Source organism: Coenobita brevimanus, chromosome 21 (genome assembly GCF_032717465.1).
Source record: "Coenobita brevimanus isolate Jiangsu-jjx chromosome 21, ASM3271746v2, whole genome shotgun sequence".
Lineage (NCBI taxonomy): Eukaryota > Metazoa > Arthropoda > Malacostraca > Decapoda > Coenobitidae > Coenobita > Coenobita brevimanus.
Window position 1 is genome coordinate 26724091 of NC_136974.1, and position 21088 is coordinate 26745178.

General features: G+C 42.6%; 1 protein-coding gene across 1 annotated transcript; it reads right to left on the reverse strand.

Moving 5' to 3' along the window:
• Positions 1 to 12089: 12089 nt before the first annotated feature.
• Positions 12090 to 20808, reverse strand: LOC145392124 (dynein beta chain, ciliary-like). Its single transcript, XM_080266574.1, has 3 exons — positions 20647 to 20808; positions 14596 to 14799; positions 12090 to 12290 (listed from the first exon to the last, which is right to left on the reverse strand). Exons 1-3 carry the CDS (start codon positions 20806 to 20808, stop codon positions 12090 to 12092), a joined length of 567 nt encoding a protein of 188 aa, XP_080122700.1.
• Positions 20809 to 21088: the final 280 nt, after the last annotated feature.

Consider the following 21088-nt stretch of genomic DNA (forward strand, 5'->3'; position numbering starts at 1 on the left):
TCAATGCAGTAAGGCAAAAACTCAATTCCTACAACTTTCTGCCTGTCAAAATCTTCTGTAGGGGTATCTTTAATATTCAACAAAATGCAGTTCAATCCTTTATCTTCTCTCAACATTATTGGGGTTTCATTTTGTCAGGTCCTATCATAATCATATTACCTCTCTTGTTAAATCTGCTTCCAAAAGACAGTGTGCACTAAGCCGAATCCGTGCCTTCTTCACCTATGCATAGCCGTTGATTTTGTACAGGGATTCTATTTGCCTCTGTGTGGAGTACAGCTCTCATGTGTGTTGGGGTAAAGGGGGCTCCCACACACAGCTCTTCTAAACAGAGTGGAGTCAAAGGCCTTCCGTCTCGTCAACTCTCCTTCTTACTGACCCCCTTCAATCTCTGTCTCTGTCTCTCTCTCTCTCTCTCTCTCTCTCTCTCTCTCTCTCTCTCTCTCTCTCTTCGCCTCATCGTTGCATCTTTATCTCTTTATTGTTCCTACTTCACTGGTCACTACTCTTTTGAACTGTCTGTATGCATCTAGCCTCCATTACAGCGTGTGCGTAGTATCCGTCTGGCAGCGCCACTTAATCCTTTTCTGTCCAGTTCTCTAATTCAAGTGTTAACCGATACCGTACTCTCAATCACATATGTATGCAACAAGTCAACTCTGAAAGTGTCTTCCTGAGTCTGTATCTCCCTCTGCCTAAGACCACCAGTCCAGGCATTTCAAAATGAGCAGATCTTAAATTTGGCTCTCTTTGGTTAGCTTTTCCTGCAGAGAACAACTTTACATGCTACTAACCTTTGGCTCCTTCTTCTCTACACTAAAAAAAAAAAGCTTACTTTCATTTTAATGCAAGAAAGAAGGAACCAAAGGCCGGAGCCCACAAACCATTCCTTCCAAGAAAAAAACAAAAACAATACAAAAGAGAGAGAGGGTAGGGTCAAAGATATTCTTCATTTAAACTACTTAGTATGAGAGGCTATCGTATTTCAAATAAAACCATCCAATGGCAACGATATTCAGGTAAAAATTCCATCACTGTAGTGCAAAACTTAATAATTACAATTTCATCCTAACCCCAAGTTTCACAACGGCAATACATGAGGGAGACTATATTCAATAATGATAATAAATAAACCATTACCTTTTTACTCACATTCCAAAGTTATTCTCACAATTACCCACGTTTTTTATGACAATGTGGTGAGTATTAGTCAGTAAAAAAAATGAAAATAAGAAAACAGAATTTATTAACAGAGCCCGTGATATAGGCCATACTTGTATACAGAATCATACACCATTAAGGTATATATATATAGATAGATAGATAGATAGATAGATAGATAGATAGATAGATAGATAGATAGATAGATATAGATAGATAGATAGATAGATATAGATAGATAGATAGATATAGATAGATAGATAGATAGATATAGATATAGATAGATAGATAAATAGATATAGATATAGATGTATATAGTATATACGGATTGCGACATGGAATGTAAGAGGTGCAAATGATAAGGCAAAAGAGAGAGAGAGAGATTGTCCAGTTGCTTGAGGGTGAGAAAGTGGATGTATGTGGATTAACCGAAATTAAATGGCGAGATGAGAATGTGAGAGAATGGGAGTATGGATGGGGTATATGTGTGGGAGTAGGTGAGAATGAGAGGGCAAAGGAAGGACTGTGTATACCCCCTGGGGGTAGGGGGGTTTCAAGAATACTCCCCCAGTATCCCTGCTTGTCGTACGAGGCGACTAAAAGGGTTGGTGGTGGGTTAGTGCCCCACCCCGTAAAAAGAACTAACTAAAAAAGCGACCAAAGCGCCTCGGACCCGGACGGACCATACGTTGACGACTAAGGAACGGACAAAGGACATTCTTAGGGTGGGAACGTGGAATGTGAGAAGAGTGAATGATGAAGTGAAAGAGAGAGAGAGATTGTTCAGGTGCTTCAGAATGCAAAAGTGGATATATGTGGATTGACTGAAACTAAATGGGGAGGTGAAAGGGTGAGAGAACGGGAATATGGTGTAGGTATATGTGCGGGAATCAGCGAGAATGAGAGGGCAAGAGAGGGAGTATGTCTGATGATAAGCAAGAAGTGGAAGGAGAATATAAGAGAGTATGGAACAGTGGGTGCAAGAATTGTATGGGTGAGGATGAAAGTAGGTATACAAGCATGGGTGATTGTATGTGTGTATGCTCCAACAGAGGATCGAGTGGCAAGAGTGAAAGATGAGTTTTGGGCGAGAGTAGAAGCATGTATGGACAAGTTCGAGAGGAGCGAGAGAGTGCTGTTGATTGGAGACATGAATGGCAAAGTTGGGAATGTAAGAGTGGATGGAGTGGTTGGTCAGTGGGGTGTGCCAGCTGAAGTAGATGGGAATGGTAGTGCTTTGGTGGACATCTGTGCTTGTAAGGGGTTGGCAATAGCCAACACCTACTTTCGTCATAAGGTGATCCACCGGTATACATGGAGAGTGATGAGGAGGATGGATGGTGAACTTGTTGAACGAAAGGCAATGATAGACTACGTGTGTGTGGATGAGCATATGAGAAGACAAGTGTTGGATGCAAGAGTGTGGAGAGGGTGGGGGAATGGAGTCTCAGACCATCACTTAGTGATGGCCAAGGTAAAGATGCAAAGAAAGTGGTTGAGGAGGCGAAGGGGAAGACAGCAGGAAGCAGCTCCTGTGAGAAGAGTGGAGAAATTGCAAGATAGTGAGAAAATGACAGAGTATAAGAGCATAGTGGAAGAAAGATTGGGAAGGTATGAGCTAGAGCAGATGGAAGGGGTGGAAGATGTATGTAAGATATTCACGGAAGAGATAGACACAGCGTGTGAGGCGGTTTGTGGAGTGAGGAGGAGACGCAAGGGTGTGCAAGGGACAGCATGGTGGAATGATGAGGTGAAACGAGCTGTGGAACCAAAGAAGAAGGCATATGGTGAATGGTTGGCGAGTAGAGGTAGGGGAGAAGATGAGAGAGAGAAGAGAGAGGTATATGTGAGCAGGAGAAGGGAGGTTAAGAGACTGGTGAAGGAGAGTAAGAAGAAAGTGGATGAAGAGTTTGGGAGGAATCTGAGTGTGAAATGGAGGGAGAGTAAGAAATTGTTTTGGAAGGAGGTAAAGAAAGTAAGGCAGTGTGAAAGGGGAAATAATAGGGGAGTAAAAGATAGGAATAATAGATTGTTGGTGGAGAAGAGAGAGAAATTGAGGAGATGGAAGGAGCACTTTGAAGATTTGTTGAATGTAGAGAGTGAGAGCAGTGTGAGTATAAGTGGTTGGGGAATGGCTGGGAGAAGAAGAGATGAGAGGAGGGAGGAAGAGATCAGTAGGGCGGAAGTAGTGGAAGTGATAAAGATTAAGCTGGGAAAGGCCCCAGGAATTGATGGAGTGTGTGGTGAAATGCTTAGGTATGGGGGTGAGATTGTTGTGGAGTGGATATGGAAGTTGTGTAGATTGGCTTAGGAAGAGGGAAGGGTTCCAGAGGACTGGAAATCAGGTATACTTGTTCCTCTGTACAAAGGAAATGGGGAGAGAGAAGTATGTGGTAACCATAGGGGTATTTGCCTTCTTAGTGTGACTGGTAAAATATATGGTAGAATACTCATTGATAGGATTAGGCATATGACAGAGGAGCTAGTTGGAGAAGAACAAGGGGGATTTAGGAAGGGAAAAGGGTGTGTAGATCAGATATTTGTTCTAAGATGTTTAGTGGAGAAGTATCTAGAGAAGGGAAGGAAAGTGTATGCTGCCTTCATGGACTTGGAGAAAGCTTATGACAAAACAGATAGGCAAGATATGTGGAAGGTATTAAGAATATATGGAGTGGAGGGGAAATTGTTGAGTGCCGTGAAGAGTATGTACGAGGGAGCTAGGGCTACGGTGCGAGTGGATGGTGAGCTGAGTGAGTTCTTTGATCTCAATGTGGGACTGAAACAGGGGTGTGTGATGTCTCCATGGCTGTTTAATATATATATGGATGGGGTTGTAAAGGAGGTGCAAGGTAGGGCAGTGGATGTGGGGCTGGCCCTAATGAATGAGGGTGAGATTTGGAAGCTTCCGGTGTTGCTGTTTGCTGATGATACAGTATTGTTGAGTGAAGATGAATGGGAGTTGCAAGGTTTGGTGAATGAATTTGGGACAGTGTGTAGGAGGAGGAAGCTGAAAGTTAATGTAAACAAAAGTAAAGTTATGGTGTTTGAGAGGAATGAAGTCACAGAGTGTGCAGTGAGGTTGGATGGTGAGGATATGGAGAATGTGAGTGCATTCAAGTACTTGGGTAGTGTGATGAGTAAGGATGGAACTTTGGGGGATGAAGTACGTGAAAGGGTACAGCAGAGAAGGAAGGTTGTTGGTACACTGGAAGCAGTGATGAGAAATAGGGAGGTGCGTATGGAAGTTAAGAAGTCACTGCATGATAGTATTGTGATCCCTACCCTGACGTATGGAAGCGAGGCGTGGACCTTGCAAGAGGGGAACAAGTCAAGAGTGAGAGCAGTGGAAATTAGTTACTTGAGAGGAGCATGTGGAGTGACATGGAGGGACAGGTTGACGAATGAAGAAGTGAAGGAACGTTGTGGGGTAGATGTGGATGTGGTTGAGAAGATTAGGAGAAATACACTGAGGTGGTTTGGACATATGGAAAGAATGGAGAATGAAAGATTGACTAAGAGGGTGTATGTAGGTAAGGTGGAGGGAGGGAGAGGGAGGGGTAGACCGAGGATGAGGTGGAGGGATGGAGTTGAGAGGTATATGAGGGAGGGGGGGTGAGTTGGGGGGAGGGTAGTCAAATGGTGGGTGACAGAGTGACTTGGAGGCGTTTTGTCTGCGGCCACCCTTTGCGGGATTAGGGCGTCGGGCTATAGATAGATAGATAGATAGATCTGTTCGCTCAAGGATTGTATGGGTAGGATTGAAAGTTGGATTACAAGTGTGGGCGATTGTGTGCGTGTACTCACCAACGCAAGATCGTGCAAGCAGAGTGAGAGAAGAGTTCTGGACGAATGTGGTAGTGTGCATGGAAAAGTTTGAAAGGAATTAGAGAGTGTTTTTGATTGGCGGTATGAATGGTAAATAGGGAATGTGATGGTGGATGGAGTAGTTGGTGACTCGGGTGTGCCAGCTGAGATAGATGAGAACGGCAATGCTTTAGTGGACATTTGTGCTGGGAGGGGGTTGGTGATAACCAATACCCTCTTCAGGCACAAAATGATCCATAGGTATACGTGGCGAGTGATGAGAAGGGTGGATGGTGAACTGAATAAACGGAGGGCAATGATTGATTATGTGTGTGTGGATGAAAGGATGCGAAGGTGTGTAATGGATGCAAGAGTATATAGAGGCTGGGGAAGTGGACTTTCCTACTACCAATTGGTTGTGGTCAGAATCAAGGTCTACGTGAAATGGAGAAATAGAAGAAGGGAAGGACAGGAGGAAGCAGTATATGCATAGAGGATGGAAAGGTTACAAAAGGATGAGAAAAAGGCAGAATATAAGACAGACGTGGAGGAGCAATTGGATAAATATGGATTGGAGCAAATGGAGGACATGGAAAGTGTGTGCAAGATATTCACAGAAGAAATCTGTGCAGCATGTGAGGTGGTGTGTGGGGTGAAGAGAAGACGAAAGGGAGTGCAAGGAACAGCATGGTGGAATGAAGAGGTGAGACAGGCTGTGGCACAAAAGAAGAAAGCATATAGTGAGTGGATGAGAAACAGGGGCGTGGAAGAAGTTAAGAGACGGAGGAGAGAGTTATATGTAGAGAGGAAGAGAGAGGTGAAAAGATTAGTAAGAGAGAGTAAGATGAGAGTGGATGAGGAATTTGGAAGGAATATGAGTGTAAAGTGGAGGGAACGTAAGAAAATGTTCTTGAAAGAGGTAAAGAGAGTTAGACAGGGTGGCAAAGAAGTTAGTCGGGGAGTCAATCAATCAATCAATCAGTCATTTCCTGTGGCACCCCACGGGATGCATAGGGCCTCGATGAACTCTCTCCACCAATATTTGTCTCTTACCATCTCCTTCAGGTCCCACCAACACTCCTCTCCTGCTTCTCTTTTCATTGTCCTCAACCAGGTTTCCCTCGGCCTACCTCTACCTCTTCTTCCTCTAGCAGTCCACTCTGGCACATCCTGTATTAAACTAACTTCTTTTCTGTATATGTGCCCCAGCCACTTCCAGCGAGACAGTCCCACATATTCATCAACTGGTTCCACTCTCGTAATATCCCTTACTCTTTCATTTGTAACTCTGTCTTGCCACTTTACCCCAAGAATCCTTCTCAGTATTTTATTCTCACATCCTAATACTTTCTGATCTGTTGCAATTGTACTGTACCATGACTCATGTCCATAAATTAAAACTGGTCTTACCATGGACTTGTAAATTTTCACCTTAGTATGTACCGAAAGCATATTATTATTCCAAACAGATTTCTACATTCCAACAGCTGCCAAGCCTGTCTAATCCTCTCCTCAGTTGCACTGTTTAATGATCCGTTAGATGATACCATCGTTCCCAGGTATTTAAAATTTTCTACATTTTCACCACATTATTCCCAATTATGTAACTGATTTGGTTTTCGAAGTTCATATTAATAATTTCAGTCTTTCCACAATCTATCTATTGGCAGACGCCTTAATCCCTTATACGGGGTAGCCACAAACAAATCGCCTCCACGTCACCCTGTCCCACGCCATTTCCCTGCCCTGCTCCCAATTCACACCTCCCTCTCTCATATACCTCTCCATTCCGTCCCTCCATCTCATCCTAGGCCTTTCCCTACCTCTCTCCCCCTGCACCTCACTCACATACACTCTCCTCGTCAGTCTCTCAGTCTCCATCCTCTCCACATGGCCAGACTACCCCAGTGTGTTTCTTCTAAAGCTTTCTATCACATCCACATCCACACCACAATGCCCCTTCACATCCTCATTTTTCAGTCTGTTTCTCCATGTGACTCCACAGGCTACTCTCAAATAAATCATTTCCGTTGCTCTCACTCTTGACTTCTGTCCCTACAACAACGTCCAAGCTTCACTTCCATACGTTAGAGTTCGTATCACAATACTGTCATGTAATAACTTTTTCACTTCCATGCTCACTTCCCTGTTTCTTATCACTGCTTTCAAGGAACCAGCAACCTTTCTTCCTTGTTGTACCCTTTCAAGCACTTCACCATCCAAATTTCCATCCTTACTCATCACACTACCCAGGTACTTAAACGTACTCACATTTTCCATTTCCTCATCATTCAACCTCACTGTACATTCAGTGACTTCACCTCTCTCGAAGACCATAACTTCACTCTTCCCTATTCACCTTTCGATTCCGTTTCTTACACACTGTCCCAAACTCATCCACCAAGCCTTGCAGCTCCCCTTCGTCTTCACTTAACAACACAGTATCATCTGCAAACAACAGTAGGCTACAGGGAGTTTCCAAACACTGCCCTCTCTCATTAGGGTCACTCCAACATCCATTGCCCTACCTTGCATCGCCTTTATAACCCCATCCATATACAGATTGAACAACCATGGAGACATGACATCCCTGTTTCAACCCAACCTTCAAATAGAATAACTCACTCAGTTCACTGTCCACACCAATACCACTTTTTCTCCTTCCTCCACCAGACAATCAAGCACCCTCTGCATCTCGTAAATACTTCCGCAAATCGGTACAGTATCATCAGCATAGTCCAAATCCATCAGCCTCTTATTTTCTTTCCACTTAATTCCTGCATCTGTTCTCATTACAACCTTTTTCATAATATAATCCATAACCAACACAAACAGCAAAGGCGAAAGAACTCCTCCTTGAATCACTCCTGACCTAACTTCAAATGGATCACTCAAAGAACCACCCACCATTACCTTACAAAAAGTACCTTCATGCAGGCTTCTAATAATATTTACAAACTTTCCTGGTATACCATAGAATCTCATAATTTTCAACATAGCTCCACGTGAAACACTATCAAATGCCTTTTCAAAATCCACAAAACACATACTAAGTGGCATTTCATTAGATGCCTTACAATAAAAATCTGATCATTACAACCTCGACCCTTTCTAAATCCCGCTTGTTCTTCTCTTAAAATTTTATCAATTACTGGCTCTATTCTGTTCAACAAGATTTTGGAAAAGACTTTTGCAACTACAGGTGTCAAAGTTATCCCCCTCCAATTGCCACACACACTTAAATCTCCCTTTTTTGGTATTTTTATACAGGGGAATATAACCTTGGAAGAGGCAGCAAAATCTATAAAGGAATTAAAGAATTTTAAGGCCCCAGGAGAGGATGGAATATTCCCTGAAATGCTGAAGGTGGAAAATGATGAGTTGAATGCGTTTCTGAAACTTTTCATTGTGGCTTGGGATAATGGTGGAATTCCATGAGTGGAAAAATGGAGTGGTTATGAAAATTATAAAAATAGTCGGAGAGTAAAATATAGAAATGGTAGATTGCTAGTGGAGAAGGGAGAAAAAGTGATCAGATGGAGAGAACATTTTAAGGAATTGTTGAACATAGAGAATGAAAGTAATGTGGGTATAAGAGGTTGAGGAATGGCTAGGAGACAGAGGGATGTGAGAAGAGAGGAAGAAATCAGTAGGATGGAAGTTGTGGAAGCAATGAAGAAAGTTAAATCAGGGCAAGCCCCAGGAACTGATAGAGTGTGTGATGAAATGCTGAAGCATGGGGGAGAGATAGTAGTAGAATGGATATGGAAGATGTGCAGATTGGCCTGGGAGGAAGGTAGAGTCCCGGAGGATTGGAAGTCAGTATAATTATTCCCCTGTACAAAGGAAAAGGGGAAAAAGATGTGTGTGGTGATCATAGGGGCATTTGCCTTCTTAGTGTAATGGGAAAAGTATATGGTAAGATACTTATTGACAGAGTTAGGAAAATAACAGAGGAATTAGTTGGAGAAGAACAGGGAAGTTTTAGGAAGGGAAGAGGTTGTGTAGATCAGATATTCATTCTTAGGTCTTTAGTGGAAAGGTTTCTAGAGAAGGGAAAGAAGTTGTATGCGGCCTTCATGGATTTGGAGAAATCATATGAGAGGGTGGATAGACAAGGATTGTGGAAAGTATTAAGAATATATGGAGCAGATGGGAAGTTGCTGAATGCTGTGAAGAGTATGTATGAGGGTGCTAAGGCTTCAGCCCGTGTGGATAGTGAACTGAGTGAAATTTTCTAATTGAAGGTTGGATTGAAACAGGGATGTGTCATGTCTCCATGGTTGTTAAATCTGTATATGGATCGGATTATAAAAGAGATACGTTGTAGGGCAGTGGATGTTGGAGTGGCCCTATTTAGAGAGGGCTGTGTTAGAATCTCCCTGTACTGTTGTTTGCAGATGATACCGTGTTGTTAAGTGAAGACGAAGGGGAGCTTCAAGGCTTGGTGGATGAGTTTGGAACAGTGTGTAAGAAACGGAATCGAAAGGTGAATGTAGGGAAGAGTAAATTTAGGGTCTTCGAGACAAGTGAAGTCAGTGAATGTACGTTGTGGATGAGGGGGAAATGTAAAATATGAGTGTGTTTAAGTACTTGGGTAGTGTGATGAGTAAGGATGGAAGTTTGGAGGGTGAAGTGCTTGAAAGGGTACAACAAGGAAGAAAGGTTACTGGTTCCTTGAAAGCAGTGATAAGAAACAGGGAAGTGAGCATGGAAGTGAAAAACATACTACATGACAGTATTATGATACAAACTCTAATGTATGGAAGTGAAGCTTGGACTTTGTTGGAGGGACAGATGTCAAGAGTAAGAGCAGTGGAAATGAGTTATTTGAGAGGAGCATGTGGAGTCACATGGAGAGACAGACTGACAATGAGGAAGTGAAGGGGCGTTGTGGTGTGGATATGGATGTGATAGGAAGCGTTGGAAGAAACACATTGAGCTGGTTTGGCCAGATGAAACTGGCATATGGGCCTGATGGAGTCCCTCCTGTTGTTCTCAAGAACTGTGCTTCTGTGCTCACACCCTGCCTAGGCAAACTCTTTCGCCTTTGTCTATCAACTTGTACCTTTCCTTCTTGCTGGAAGTTTGCTCTCATTCAGCCAGTCCCAAAGAAGGGTGACCATTCCCAACCCTGTAACTATTGTCCAATTGCTTTAACATCGTGTATCTCAAAAGTTTTTGAGTCAGTTCTTAATAGAAAAATTTTAAAGCATCTTTCCTATCACAACCTTCTTTCTGATCGTCAGTATGGGTTCCGTCAGGGACGCTCCACTGGCGATCTCCTCACCTACCTTTCAGACTCTTGGTCATCTTCCTATTAGGACTTTGGCGAAAGCTTTGCCATTGCACTTGACATCTCAAAGGCTTTCGATCGAGTCTGGCATAAATCTTTAATTTCCAAACTGCCCTCTTACGGTTTCTATCCTTCTATCTGTGCCTTCATCTCTAGCTTCCTTTCTGGTCGTTCTATAGCCGCTGTTGTAGACGGCTATCGTTCTTCTCCTAGATCTATTAACGGTGGTGTTCCTCAGGGCTCTGTCCTATCACCAACTCTCTTCCTTTTATTCATCAATGACCTTCTAAGCTGTATATCTAACCCTATCCACTCATACGCTGATGACTCCAACCTTCACCTTTCCATTTGGTTCCTGCAACGTCCATCCCAGCAGTTACTTCAGCAAACAAGGGATGAGGCTATGGCACACCTAATGTCTGACTTGGCTCGTATCTCTGACTGGGGTAAAAATAATCTGGTTGTTTTTAATGCATCAAAGACTCAGTTTTTACACCTATCAACCCGACAAAATCTTCCACAGGTATATCCACTAATGTTCAATAATATTCAGCTTAATCCTGCATCATCCTTGAACATGCTTGGGGTTTCATTTACTCGGGACTTATCTTGGAGAGATCATATTACATCTCTTGTAAAATCTGCTTCCAAGAGATTAGGTGTGCTAAGCCGACTCCGTTTCTTCTTTACCCCTGCACAATTGTTGACTCCATACAGGGGTTTTATCCGCCCTTGTGTGGTGTACAACTCTCATGTGTGGGGAGGCTCCCCATATACAACTCTTCTCAACAGGGTGGAATCAAAGGCTTTTCGTCTCATTAACTCTCCTCCTCTTACTGACTTCCTTCAACCTCTGTCTCTTCGCCGCACTGTTGCATCTTTATCTCTTTTCTATCGCTACTTGAATGGTCACTGCTCCTCTGAACTGTCTGCATGCATTCCTCCACCTCTACGACGGGCGCGTAGCACCCGTCTAGCAGCAAACTTTCATCCCTTTTCTGTCCAACTCTCTAATGCAAGAGTTAACCGTTACTCCCAGTCCTTCATTTATGCAACAGGTCAACTCTGGAACTGTCTCCCTCTGTCTGTATTTCCTGCTTCCTATGATCTCCAGTCTTTCCAGCGCAGTGTGTCCAGGCATCTCGAAATGAACGGATCTTGAATTTGGCTCTCTCTTGTACTTTGTTCTCTTGGAAGGAACAGTTTTTGCGGGCTCGCGGGCTTTGATTCCTTCTTCCTCACATTAAAAAAAAAAAATGTGGAGAGGATGGAGAGTGAGAGACTGATGAGGAAGTGTATGAAAGTGAGGTGGAGGGGGAGAGAGGGAGAGGGAGGCCAAGGATGAGATGGAGCGATGAAGTGGAGAGGTGTATGAGAGAGGGGAGTTTGAGCTGGGAGCAGGGCAGTAAAATGGCGTGGGACAGGGCGACATGGAGGAGATTTGTTTGTGGCCACCCCTTACGAGATTCAGGTGTCTGGCAATCTATCTATCTATCTATATATATATATATATATATATATATATATATATATATATATATATATATATATATATATTTTATGTGTGTGTGTGTGTGTGTGTGTGTGTGTGTGTGTGTGTGTGTGTATGTGTGTGTGTGTGTGTGTGTGTGTGTGTGTGTGTGTGTGTGTACGTATAATTATCATCAACTTTATGCAACAACGATTCAATATTCTAGACTGTGGAAATGCCACAACTCCATCAAGAAAAAACAAGAAATGGTATATCAGTACAAGAAACTAATGAGAGAGAGAGAGAGAGAGAACTACACAGGGTCCCCCAAAGTGCTAAAAAAGTAAAACTACTCTCTCACGTATCAAGGGCGTGTCTCTCGGCCCTCTCCAGGGTGTCCATGCCGAAGGGTAGAGGGAGGAGAGTCTGTCCCCTGAGCTGGCCCCACATGCGGTACACGGTGCCCCTGAGGGAGTACAGCTGGTGCGACACGTCCTCACACACCATCTCCGGCCACCCCTCACGATTGGCAGGGTTCTCCAGCATTGGAATGATTACCTGTGGGCGAAATTTGAAGTTGCAGTACAGCTTAGAATTCTACACTGCATTACGGACTGGAAACTTACACCTAATTTGTTATGAGAAATAAAAAGTTTCACCATCATCCTGACTTTTTTCCTAAGCAAGGATGGAATGAGATAGTACTTGGAAACAAGTAAAGAGTAGGTCCAAAATTGGTAGAACTATCATTAAAACTGTCCAGTGCTATGGGATGCATAATTGCACATCATTCAGTTCCCTGCAGTGCTGGCTCCACTTCACAAAGCTGTCCATCTACACATACAATACATATTTTTGCCTTTTTCTTTATAGCTGCATTACAGCATATTTCAAGTTTTATACTGCATTTGTGGCAGGTGGACGTCCCCGCCATCCACTCATTTGATGCAGTGCAACCTTCCAGTGTTTCTGCACTGAATGACAAGGCATTTGGTTTCTTGTAGCACAAAGAACAATTTACAAAGTATTCCAACCATTAACCAAATGGACCCCTGCTGGTCTAGTACGGTAAGTTCAGCCTTCTTACTGGATGTGGCCCATTAGGTTCACATCAGAGAGGTGGCTGGGGTTCGTTACTCATACTACCACTTATGTGCGGACAACTTGTCTCATAGTATTTCTCCATCTTGTTCTGTCCAGCGACATTTCTCTAGTAATGCGTGTAGACCTAATTTCAGCAAACTACCTCATCCCATGTCTTCCTTAGTCTACCTCTCAGTCGACAGTCTGGTGCCTCAAAGCTTCTACACCTCCTCACCCAACTTCACGGGGTCGATTCTCTAGACATGTGTAAACCATCTTAATCTTCTTTCTAGTTCCTTCTTAATGCTATCCACATCCAGCCGTCTTCTCTGCTCTTCTGAGGATGTCCCGTCTTCCGGCTTCACAACATATCTTCGTCGGGTCATTCTCCTGTCGTTTCGTTTTAGTCTCTTAGTACCTTCCTCTTTTACACTTCATGTTTCACTGTCTTACAGTATGACACTCCTAACACAGGTACTAAACACTTTTTCTTTTAAGGACAATGAGAATACTTGCAATGTCAGGATGGGTAGTAAGTCTGTGAATCACTACACACCCTTGTGATGGTGCTCTGCTCGTCACCACCCCCTGCACTGACGATATCACCAAGGTACCAGAATTTGTCCTCAACATCCACTGACCCATTTTCTATTACCAAGGATCTTATTGGTCTTTCCACTACAAATGAAATCCACCACCATCCTCAGGCTACCGCACACTCCACTACATCTTTCGGGACCAAAGTGACTGCAGCCAGTACAAAAAATACAGTTACCTCCCAAACTCAGCATACAGCGCATGATCAATTATCCTAATCTAATCCACGACCGGCTCAGCGTTACAACCACAGATCATGGTTTTTGTCTTCCCGATGTTTACTCAAAAACATAGACTTCATACCTTCCCTCCAATTTTGGAAGTTTTCATTCAGTTCCTTCACACTCTCTACCATCAGCAAACGATCGCCTATGTATAACAGCTTTCATGGGTAACCTTTAAAATCTCATAGTACTGCTTCCATTACCATTATAAACAGCAGTGGACTCAGAACATATCCCTGATGTATCCTCAAAATCTCTGCTGTGAGGTCCATTGACTCTACAGCTACTCCTAACATTTCCATACATCGCCATGACCACAACAAAAAATCCATGTCTCATCTCCCAGCTTTTTCAATGCCTACCCTAACACACACACACACACACACACACACACACACACACACACACACACACACACACACACACACACAAACACACACACGTAACAGGGAATTTGTGTAAACAAGGACTTCACGAGATCCCTAGGGAACTCGTGAAATACCAGGTTTAAACTGGGATGGGTTGATGTGGGTTACACTAATTTCGGTTGTGGTTAGGTTAGGCAGGGATAACCTAGGTTACGTTTAGGTTAAGTTAGGCTAGGTTAGTTAGGTTAGGTTAGGTTTCATGTGAATGCTTTACATAAGTTAGCATTCAAATAAATTAACCTAACCTAACCTAACTTTACTAACTTAGCCTAACTTAACTTAAACTTTACCTAATCCTGCCAAACCTAACCACAACCTAAATTAACCTTTCCCACATTAAACCATCCCAGTTCACACTCATTTCACGAATTCCCTATTGATAACGTGAAATCCTTGTTTACATAAATTCCCTGTAACGTGTATAAATAAATAAATAAGAATATATATATATATATATATATATATATATATATATATATATATATATATATATATGTTTGTGTGTGTGCTTCAGTTTGTCATCGCACTAACCTCCTCAATAAGCGTGGAGAGTTGGTCGAGGGGCTGAGGTGATATGTCTCCAAAAATAACATGCTGGCGTACGTTGCTGTTATCCTCCTCCCGCACCAGAGATGCATCACCGGCCTTCAGGAAGTACACGCCCTTTGTCCTTAGTCCAGCCGGCACCTCAGTTGTCGCCACCAGCTGGTTCGACAGGTTCAGACTCACCACAACCTGAGGGAAGGACAGTACATGAAAGGCAATTAGATAATGAACAGGGCTGACTGTTTTTATTTTTGTTGTCTCACTCGATAATTAATGGACTGCCTCTGTCTGGCATGTGTTTGCGAAGCTCATCAAAAAGGGGAAAACACACACACACACACACACACACACACACACACACACACACACACACACACACACACACACACACACACACACACACATACAGAAAAAAAAAAACTAAAACTAACGAAATATTATGATTGGGAAATAAAAAAAAGCATTACAATTGGATGGACAGCTTTTGGTAACCATAGTGACATCATGAGTAGTAGCTTGCCAATATGGATGAAAGGAGAAGTATATAACGCATGCATAATCACAGCTATGACGTACGGTTGTGAGACCTGGGAACTGACAAAATCAATGGAAAATCAACGAATCCATTCTCAAAGAGCAATGGAAAGGCCAGTGTTGGGAATATCTTTGACAAACATGAAAAGATCAACTTGAATGAGAGAGCAAACTAAAGTCAAAGACATAATAGAAGTTATAAAAGAACGGAAATGGAGGTGGGAAGGTCATGGAGCAAGAAAAAGGGATAACCGATGGAGAATGAGGCTGACTGACTGGACTCCAAGAGACTGTAAGCGTAGCAGAAAAAGGCCAGACAGGAGGTGGAGAGATGAAAAAGAAAAGGTTGCAGACAAAACGTGGCGGAGATTGGCTCGGTCAAGGAATTCGTGGAGAAGGTTGGGGGAGGCCTTTGTTCAGCAGAAAACTTGCACTGGGTGATATATATATATATATAAATTAAGATACTCCTAACCATTACCTTATAAAGTTTGATTTTTGTATGCACAGAGAAATTGTTATTATTCCAAATATTTTTAAGCATTCCCATTGCCTGATTAGCCTTCTTTAACCTTTCCTCGAATTCAAAGTTCAAAGAACCATCCTTGGCTAAATAAGTACCTAAATATTTAAACCTATCAACTTGCTTTACAACCATACCTCCAATTACACATTCCTGCGCATTTTCCATATTCATATTGATTATTTCAGTTTTTCCACAATTAATAACCAAACCCACCTTGCGACCTTCACTCACCAAACAGTCCAACACTCTCTGCATCTCTTCTGGCCCATCACAAATCAAAACTATATCATCTGCATAATCTAAATCCAAAAGTTTCCTGTTCTCTCCCCAGAAGTATACCTGCACCGGTTTCTGTTCCAACACGTTTCATAATGTAATCAATGACCAATATAAATAGTAAAGGCGATAGAACACCACCTTGAATTACTCCGGACTTGACTTCAAACGAATCACTCAGACAACCATCAACCATCACTTTACAAAATGTGTCCTCATGCATGTTCATAATGACCCTCACAAACTCCTCTGGTATTCCATAATGTCTCATGATCTTCCCCATAGACTCTCTCGAAACACTATCAAAAGCCTTTTCAAAATCAACAAAACAAAGACTTAACGGTACTCTCATTTCATTAACTTGCTGCATCAAATGCCTAACTATAAAGATCTGATCATTGCAACCACGTCCCTTTCTAAAACCAGCCTGTTCATCCCTCAGAATACCCTCAACCACCGGCTCCAACCTATTTAACAACACTCTACTGAAAACTTTCAAAGCTATCGGTGACAAAGAGATTCCCCTCCAATTACCACATTCACTCAGATCTCCCTTCTTCGGAACTTTAACAATTACACCATTCTTCCAAACTGATGGTAGTAACCCCGTCACCCATATCTTATTGAATAGCTTGGTCAAGATCATTATTAATCTATCCCCCTCCACTTTAAACATTTCCGAAATAAACCATCCTCCCCTGGTGCCTTATTATTCTTTAACTGTTTTACTGCTTTCTCCACTTCTGCAAGCCTCAACTCCCCTGTTTCTATATTTAAATCTTCCTGAGCAGACGGTATATCCTCTTCTGGTGGTATTGGTCTATTAAGAACTGTCTCAAAATGCTCTTTCCATCTATTTTTAATATCTCCATCTTTGGTCAATAAATTTCCTTCCCTGTCTCTAATTGGTATTTCCTTGCGTTTATCTGCATTACCACTCAGTTCTCTAATCGATTCATATGCTATTCTTTGACTCTGTCCATCATTTTTGTTTATTAGGATTTCAGTCTCTGCAACCTTTTCATCCACACATCTTCTTTTATCTCTCCTAGCTAACCTTCTTACTTCTGAATTCAAACTCCAGTACGCAGCTCTTGCTAATTCAATCTCTCGTTCATCAACGCATTGCATCTCACTCCTCAATTTAGCCTCACCTCTCTTTTTATCATATCCCACGTTTCCTCTGATATCCATTTCTTTCTCCTGAATCTATGTCTCCTTCCAATCGTACATTCAGCAGTCTCATGCAAAACTTTGTTCACATCCTCCCACATCTCATCTACACTTCTCTCCCCCTCTTCCAACGTTTCCAACACCAAAAACCTATTTCTGCATTCTAATCTGAATTCCTCCTTTTCTTCTCCTTCTCTTCTAAGCTTAACAATATCGTATCTACCAACACCAGATTTTCCTTCTTCTGATTTTTAAGTTTAAACCTTATTATTGCAATGCTGAGTTGATGGTCACTACCAATATCCGCTCCCCGTTTAACATGAACATCTAGCAGAGAACTTCTATGCCTCCTACTGATAGCGATGTGATCAATCTGATTTTTATATTTTCCACACGGCGACACCCAAGTTGTCTTGTGTATATTGCAATGCTGAAAGAGTGTGCCCCCGATGACTAAGTCCAAACCTCACTCCGTTTTCACTCATCCTACTACCAACTCCCATCTTACCCATACATGCCTCAAATCCCTCATTTGAACAGCCCATTACTGCATTAAAGTCTCCAACGCAGATCAAAACATCATGTCTAGGTAACCTTCCTACTCCTTCTTGCAACTTTTCATAAAATATGTCTCCTTTCATCGAGTGCATCATTAGTAGGTGCATAACACACAAACAGACTGATGTTGCCATGATTTGATTTAAACCGTGCGTATAGCAATCGCTCATCTATAGGATCCCACTCACATAAAGCCTTATTTGCTTTACAACCCAGCAACAATCCTACTCCCTGATAATGCATTCCGTCCTGTCGGCCAGATATCAATAAACGTATACCATCCTCCAAATCCAACTTATCGACTCCAGTTAATCTAGTTTCTGTCAGAGCACAAATATCAAGTCCGTAATTTTGAAAAACCTTCACTAACTCATCGATTTTACCGTCATGATTTAGCGTTCTCACATTCCAGTTACCAATTTTAATTGTATTTTTTGCATTGACAAAGGAATTAGATTGTAACTGAGGCAACCGTGAGATTCTTAGCACCCCCTGCCCATTTAAGGGCTGCACGGGACTGGGGGCCATTATTGTTCTTTCAGAGTCCATCAAGGTTTCTTTGGCTAACTTCCTGAACACCTCGCCATTGTGTTGCAGTCGCAGTAGGCAGCTAACTTGCCTGATTGCCATCACCCGAAAGACCCAGCTATGCTGTAGCCAGTCACGTGCCGGCATGCTTCCCAGCCATTTCACTCTCAAGGAGTTCCTCTGCCTGAGAAAGTATATCATCATTATCATCAGCCGTTGAGGTCCACTGCAGGACCGGCATATCCCTACCGAAGCAGGGGCGATACAGTCAATGTATCTCTATCAAGTGGCTTAGGTTGTCTGGTAGAGATTGTATGTAGGGTGAGAAGTGCTTGTAAGTGTAATTGTAGTGTTGTAGTGGCTTTGGATGTGTGTGTAGTCTGTGAACCAAGTGTAATCGGTCCGCCTGAAGCCGATTGGATGCAAGCATACTAGTATGCGACAGTGGTTCAACCACAGCACCGATTATGTCCGCCAAAGTAGCAAAGTGGCTCGGTGAACGATTCCCAAAATTTTTACAACTCTGGCGGGAGGCGAACCCTCGTCCACCAGCGTGCGAAACGCACACTCTACCACAGAGGCTCCATATATATACAACTCTGGCGGGAGGCGAACCCTCGTCCACCAGCGTGCGAAACGCACACTCTACCACTGTAATATATATATATATATATATATATATATATATATATATATATATATATATATATATATATATATATATATATATGTATGTTTAACCCATAGGATCCCAGGGGTGCTGGGCGAGGCATGGTACTGGATGGGTACTAAGCGTAACGCCCTCCGCCTATCGGCTCATAGTCGCGAAGCTCATAGGTCCCTACACGGGAGTTCCTTACTTTATAAAGACTTGAAAAATCCCAGCTCCGTCCAATATTCCGGACACTGGGCTCCAATGGGTTAAAGAGACTGACAGGTTTGCCAGTCATTAACCCATTGGATCCCAGGGGTGCTGGGCTAGGCATGGCACTGGGTGGGTACTAAGCATACCGCCCTCCGCCTATCGGCTCATAGTCGCGAAGCTCATTGGTCCCTACTCGGGGGTTCCCTACTTTATAAAAACTTGAAAACCCCCAGCTCCATCCAATATTCTGGACACTGGGCTCCAATGGGATGTATATATATATATATATATATATGTGTGTGTGTGTGTGTGTGTGTGTGTGTGTGTGTGTGTGTGTGTGTGTGTGTGTGTGTGTGTGTGTGTGTGTGTGTGTGTGTGTGTGTGTGTGTGTGTGTGTGTGTGTGTGTGTGTGTGTGTGTGTGCAAATGGCCACAGGAGAAATGAAAATAAAGACAGTACGTACTTTCGTCTACTCGTATTACATCTGTCAACAAACAAATACAGAGACATGAGAGTGGAGGGCTTACATACACACCTGCAGCAGGTAGGAGCACACAGAACAAAGAGGGACCTGACTTGACCTAACATGCCATGACCTCACTTCACCTCACCTCACCTCTGTTGAACTTACATCCTAACCATAGCAAGCATATACAAAGAACGTTAGTCTGGGGGATACTGCTTTATAATTAATTCTTTAATTCTGTTAACAATTTATCACAATTCACATGAATTATAATCAGCGGTCATGACGCGAATACAGTTGAAGTTACACGTTGATGAGGCTTTAAAACTACAAATTAAACTAGGTAGAAAGTTAGAAAATAAAACAAGAGCAATCCTCGAGCATCTACCTATGCTGAGGAAGGGTGATGGAGACTGGGTTACGGGGCAAGGGTCAGGTCGATGGAAAGGAATGGATGGATCTGAAGGCAGTTGCCCTGTTTTGAATGTCAGTAAAATAATGAACAGTTAACAAAATTATGGAAATGTGGCTAAAGAATATAACTTACCCATTCTTGAAATTTATATACGTGGGCCTAATGTGACGGGAGGAGGGGGGGGCACAGAAAAGAGTAAGTTGACAAGAGAGAGTTGGTGTATTGGGCCAGGATGGTGGTGAGTAGGGCAAAGAGAGTACGTATACTGTACCTTGTGAAGATGGCTACTGTGGGTAGTACCGGCAATACAAAGGTTTTAACATAATTTTCTCCATGATGAACAGGATTAAGAAGGTAGGATAATCACAAATTGTTTGCAAACACGTAAGTCTTTACTCTTACCGGACTGGGAGATTATTTTCCACCTCTTCCTAAACAGTATATTTTTCATTTACACATTACCATTCTCTTATATATCATTTTATGTGCGACTGAATAAAATAATTATATACTCATATTGATATACACTATAATTAAAGAAATTATAAAAAAATATATCAAGATGCCAGAAACACAGAGAAACTGGTAAGAGAAATGTGCTAGAGAGTCCTGTAAGCTGTCGATGATACGGTCCCCTGAGTCTTGCAATACAGGTAAAATTGCAAATAAAACCTTAATGAGTCTCCCGTCCCTACCAGTTGTGAGTCGCCATCCAGGAAGTCCAGGAGTGTGTTTCTGGTGTCCTCATTCTGTACGGCCTTGCCCCAGCGGTCCGCCTTCAGCCGCAGGGTCTTGTTGGTGTACTCGGCCAGGAGGTCCCAGTTTTCCCTGTCTCCCTCTGCCGCTGCCATCGCCATCTTGCTAACTAGGACTCATCTTCTGTGGGTAAATGTGGGTAGGAGTGAGCAGGGATATAGTGCCATACCTTATACATTTTATCTGAGTTCATTGCTACTATTTTCAACTAAAATACAAAATAATTTATATTAACTTTCTAAGGCTCATGCATAAAGCTGCATTCCCATATTTCAGGCCAGGAGCCTGAAAATTGTTCTCTCCAAGAAAAAACAAAAACAAGAGAACAGAGACTCAAATTCAAGATCCGTTCATTTCGAGAAGCCTGGACACACTGCTTTT

Excerpts from the sequence above, each read along its gene's own strand:
- LOC145392124 (XM_080266574.1), bottom strand. The coding sequence starts at position 20,808 with ATGGCGATGGCAGCGGCAGAGGGAGACAGGGAAAACTGGGACCTCCTG. Across the intron at positions 14,800-20,646 it reads TGGATGGCGACTCACAACTG|GTTGTGGTGAGTCTGAACCT; the intron begins GTAGGGACGGGA and ends TCCTTCCCTCAG. Across the intron at positions 12,291-14,595 it reads TCTCCACGCTTATTGAGGAG|GTAATCATTCCAATGCTGGA; the intron begins GTTAGTGCGATG and ends TTTCGCCCACAG.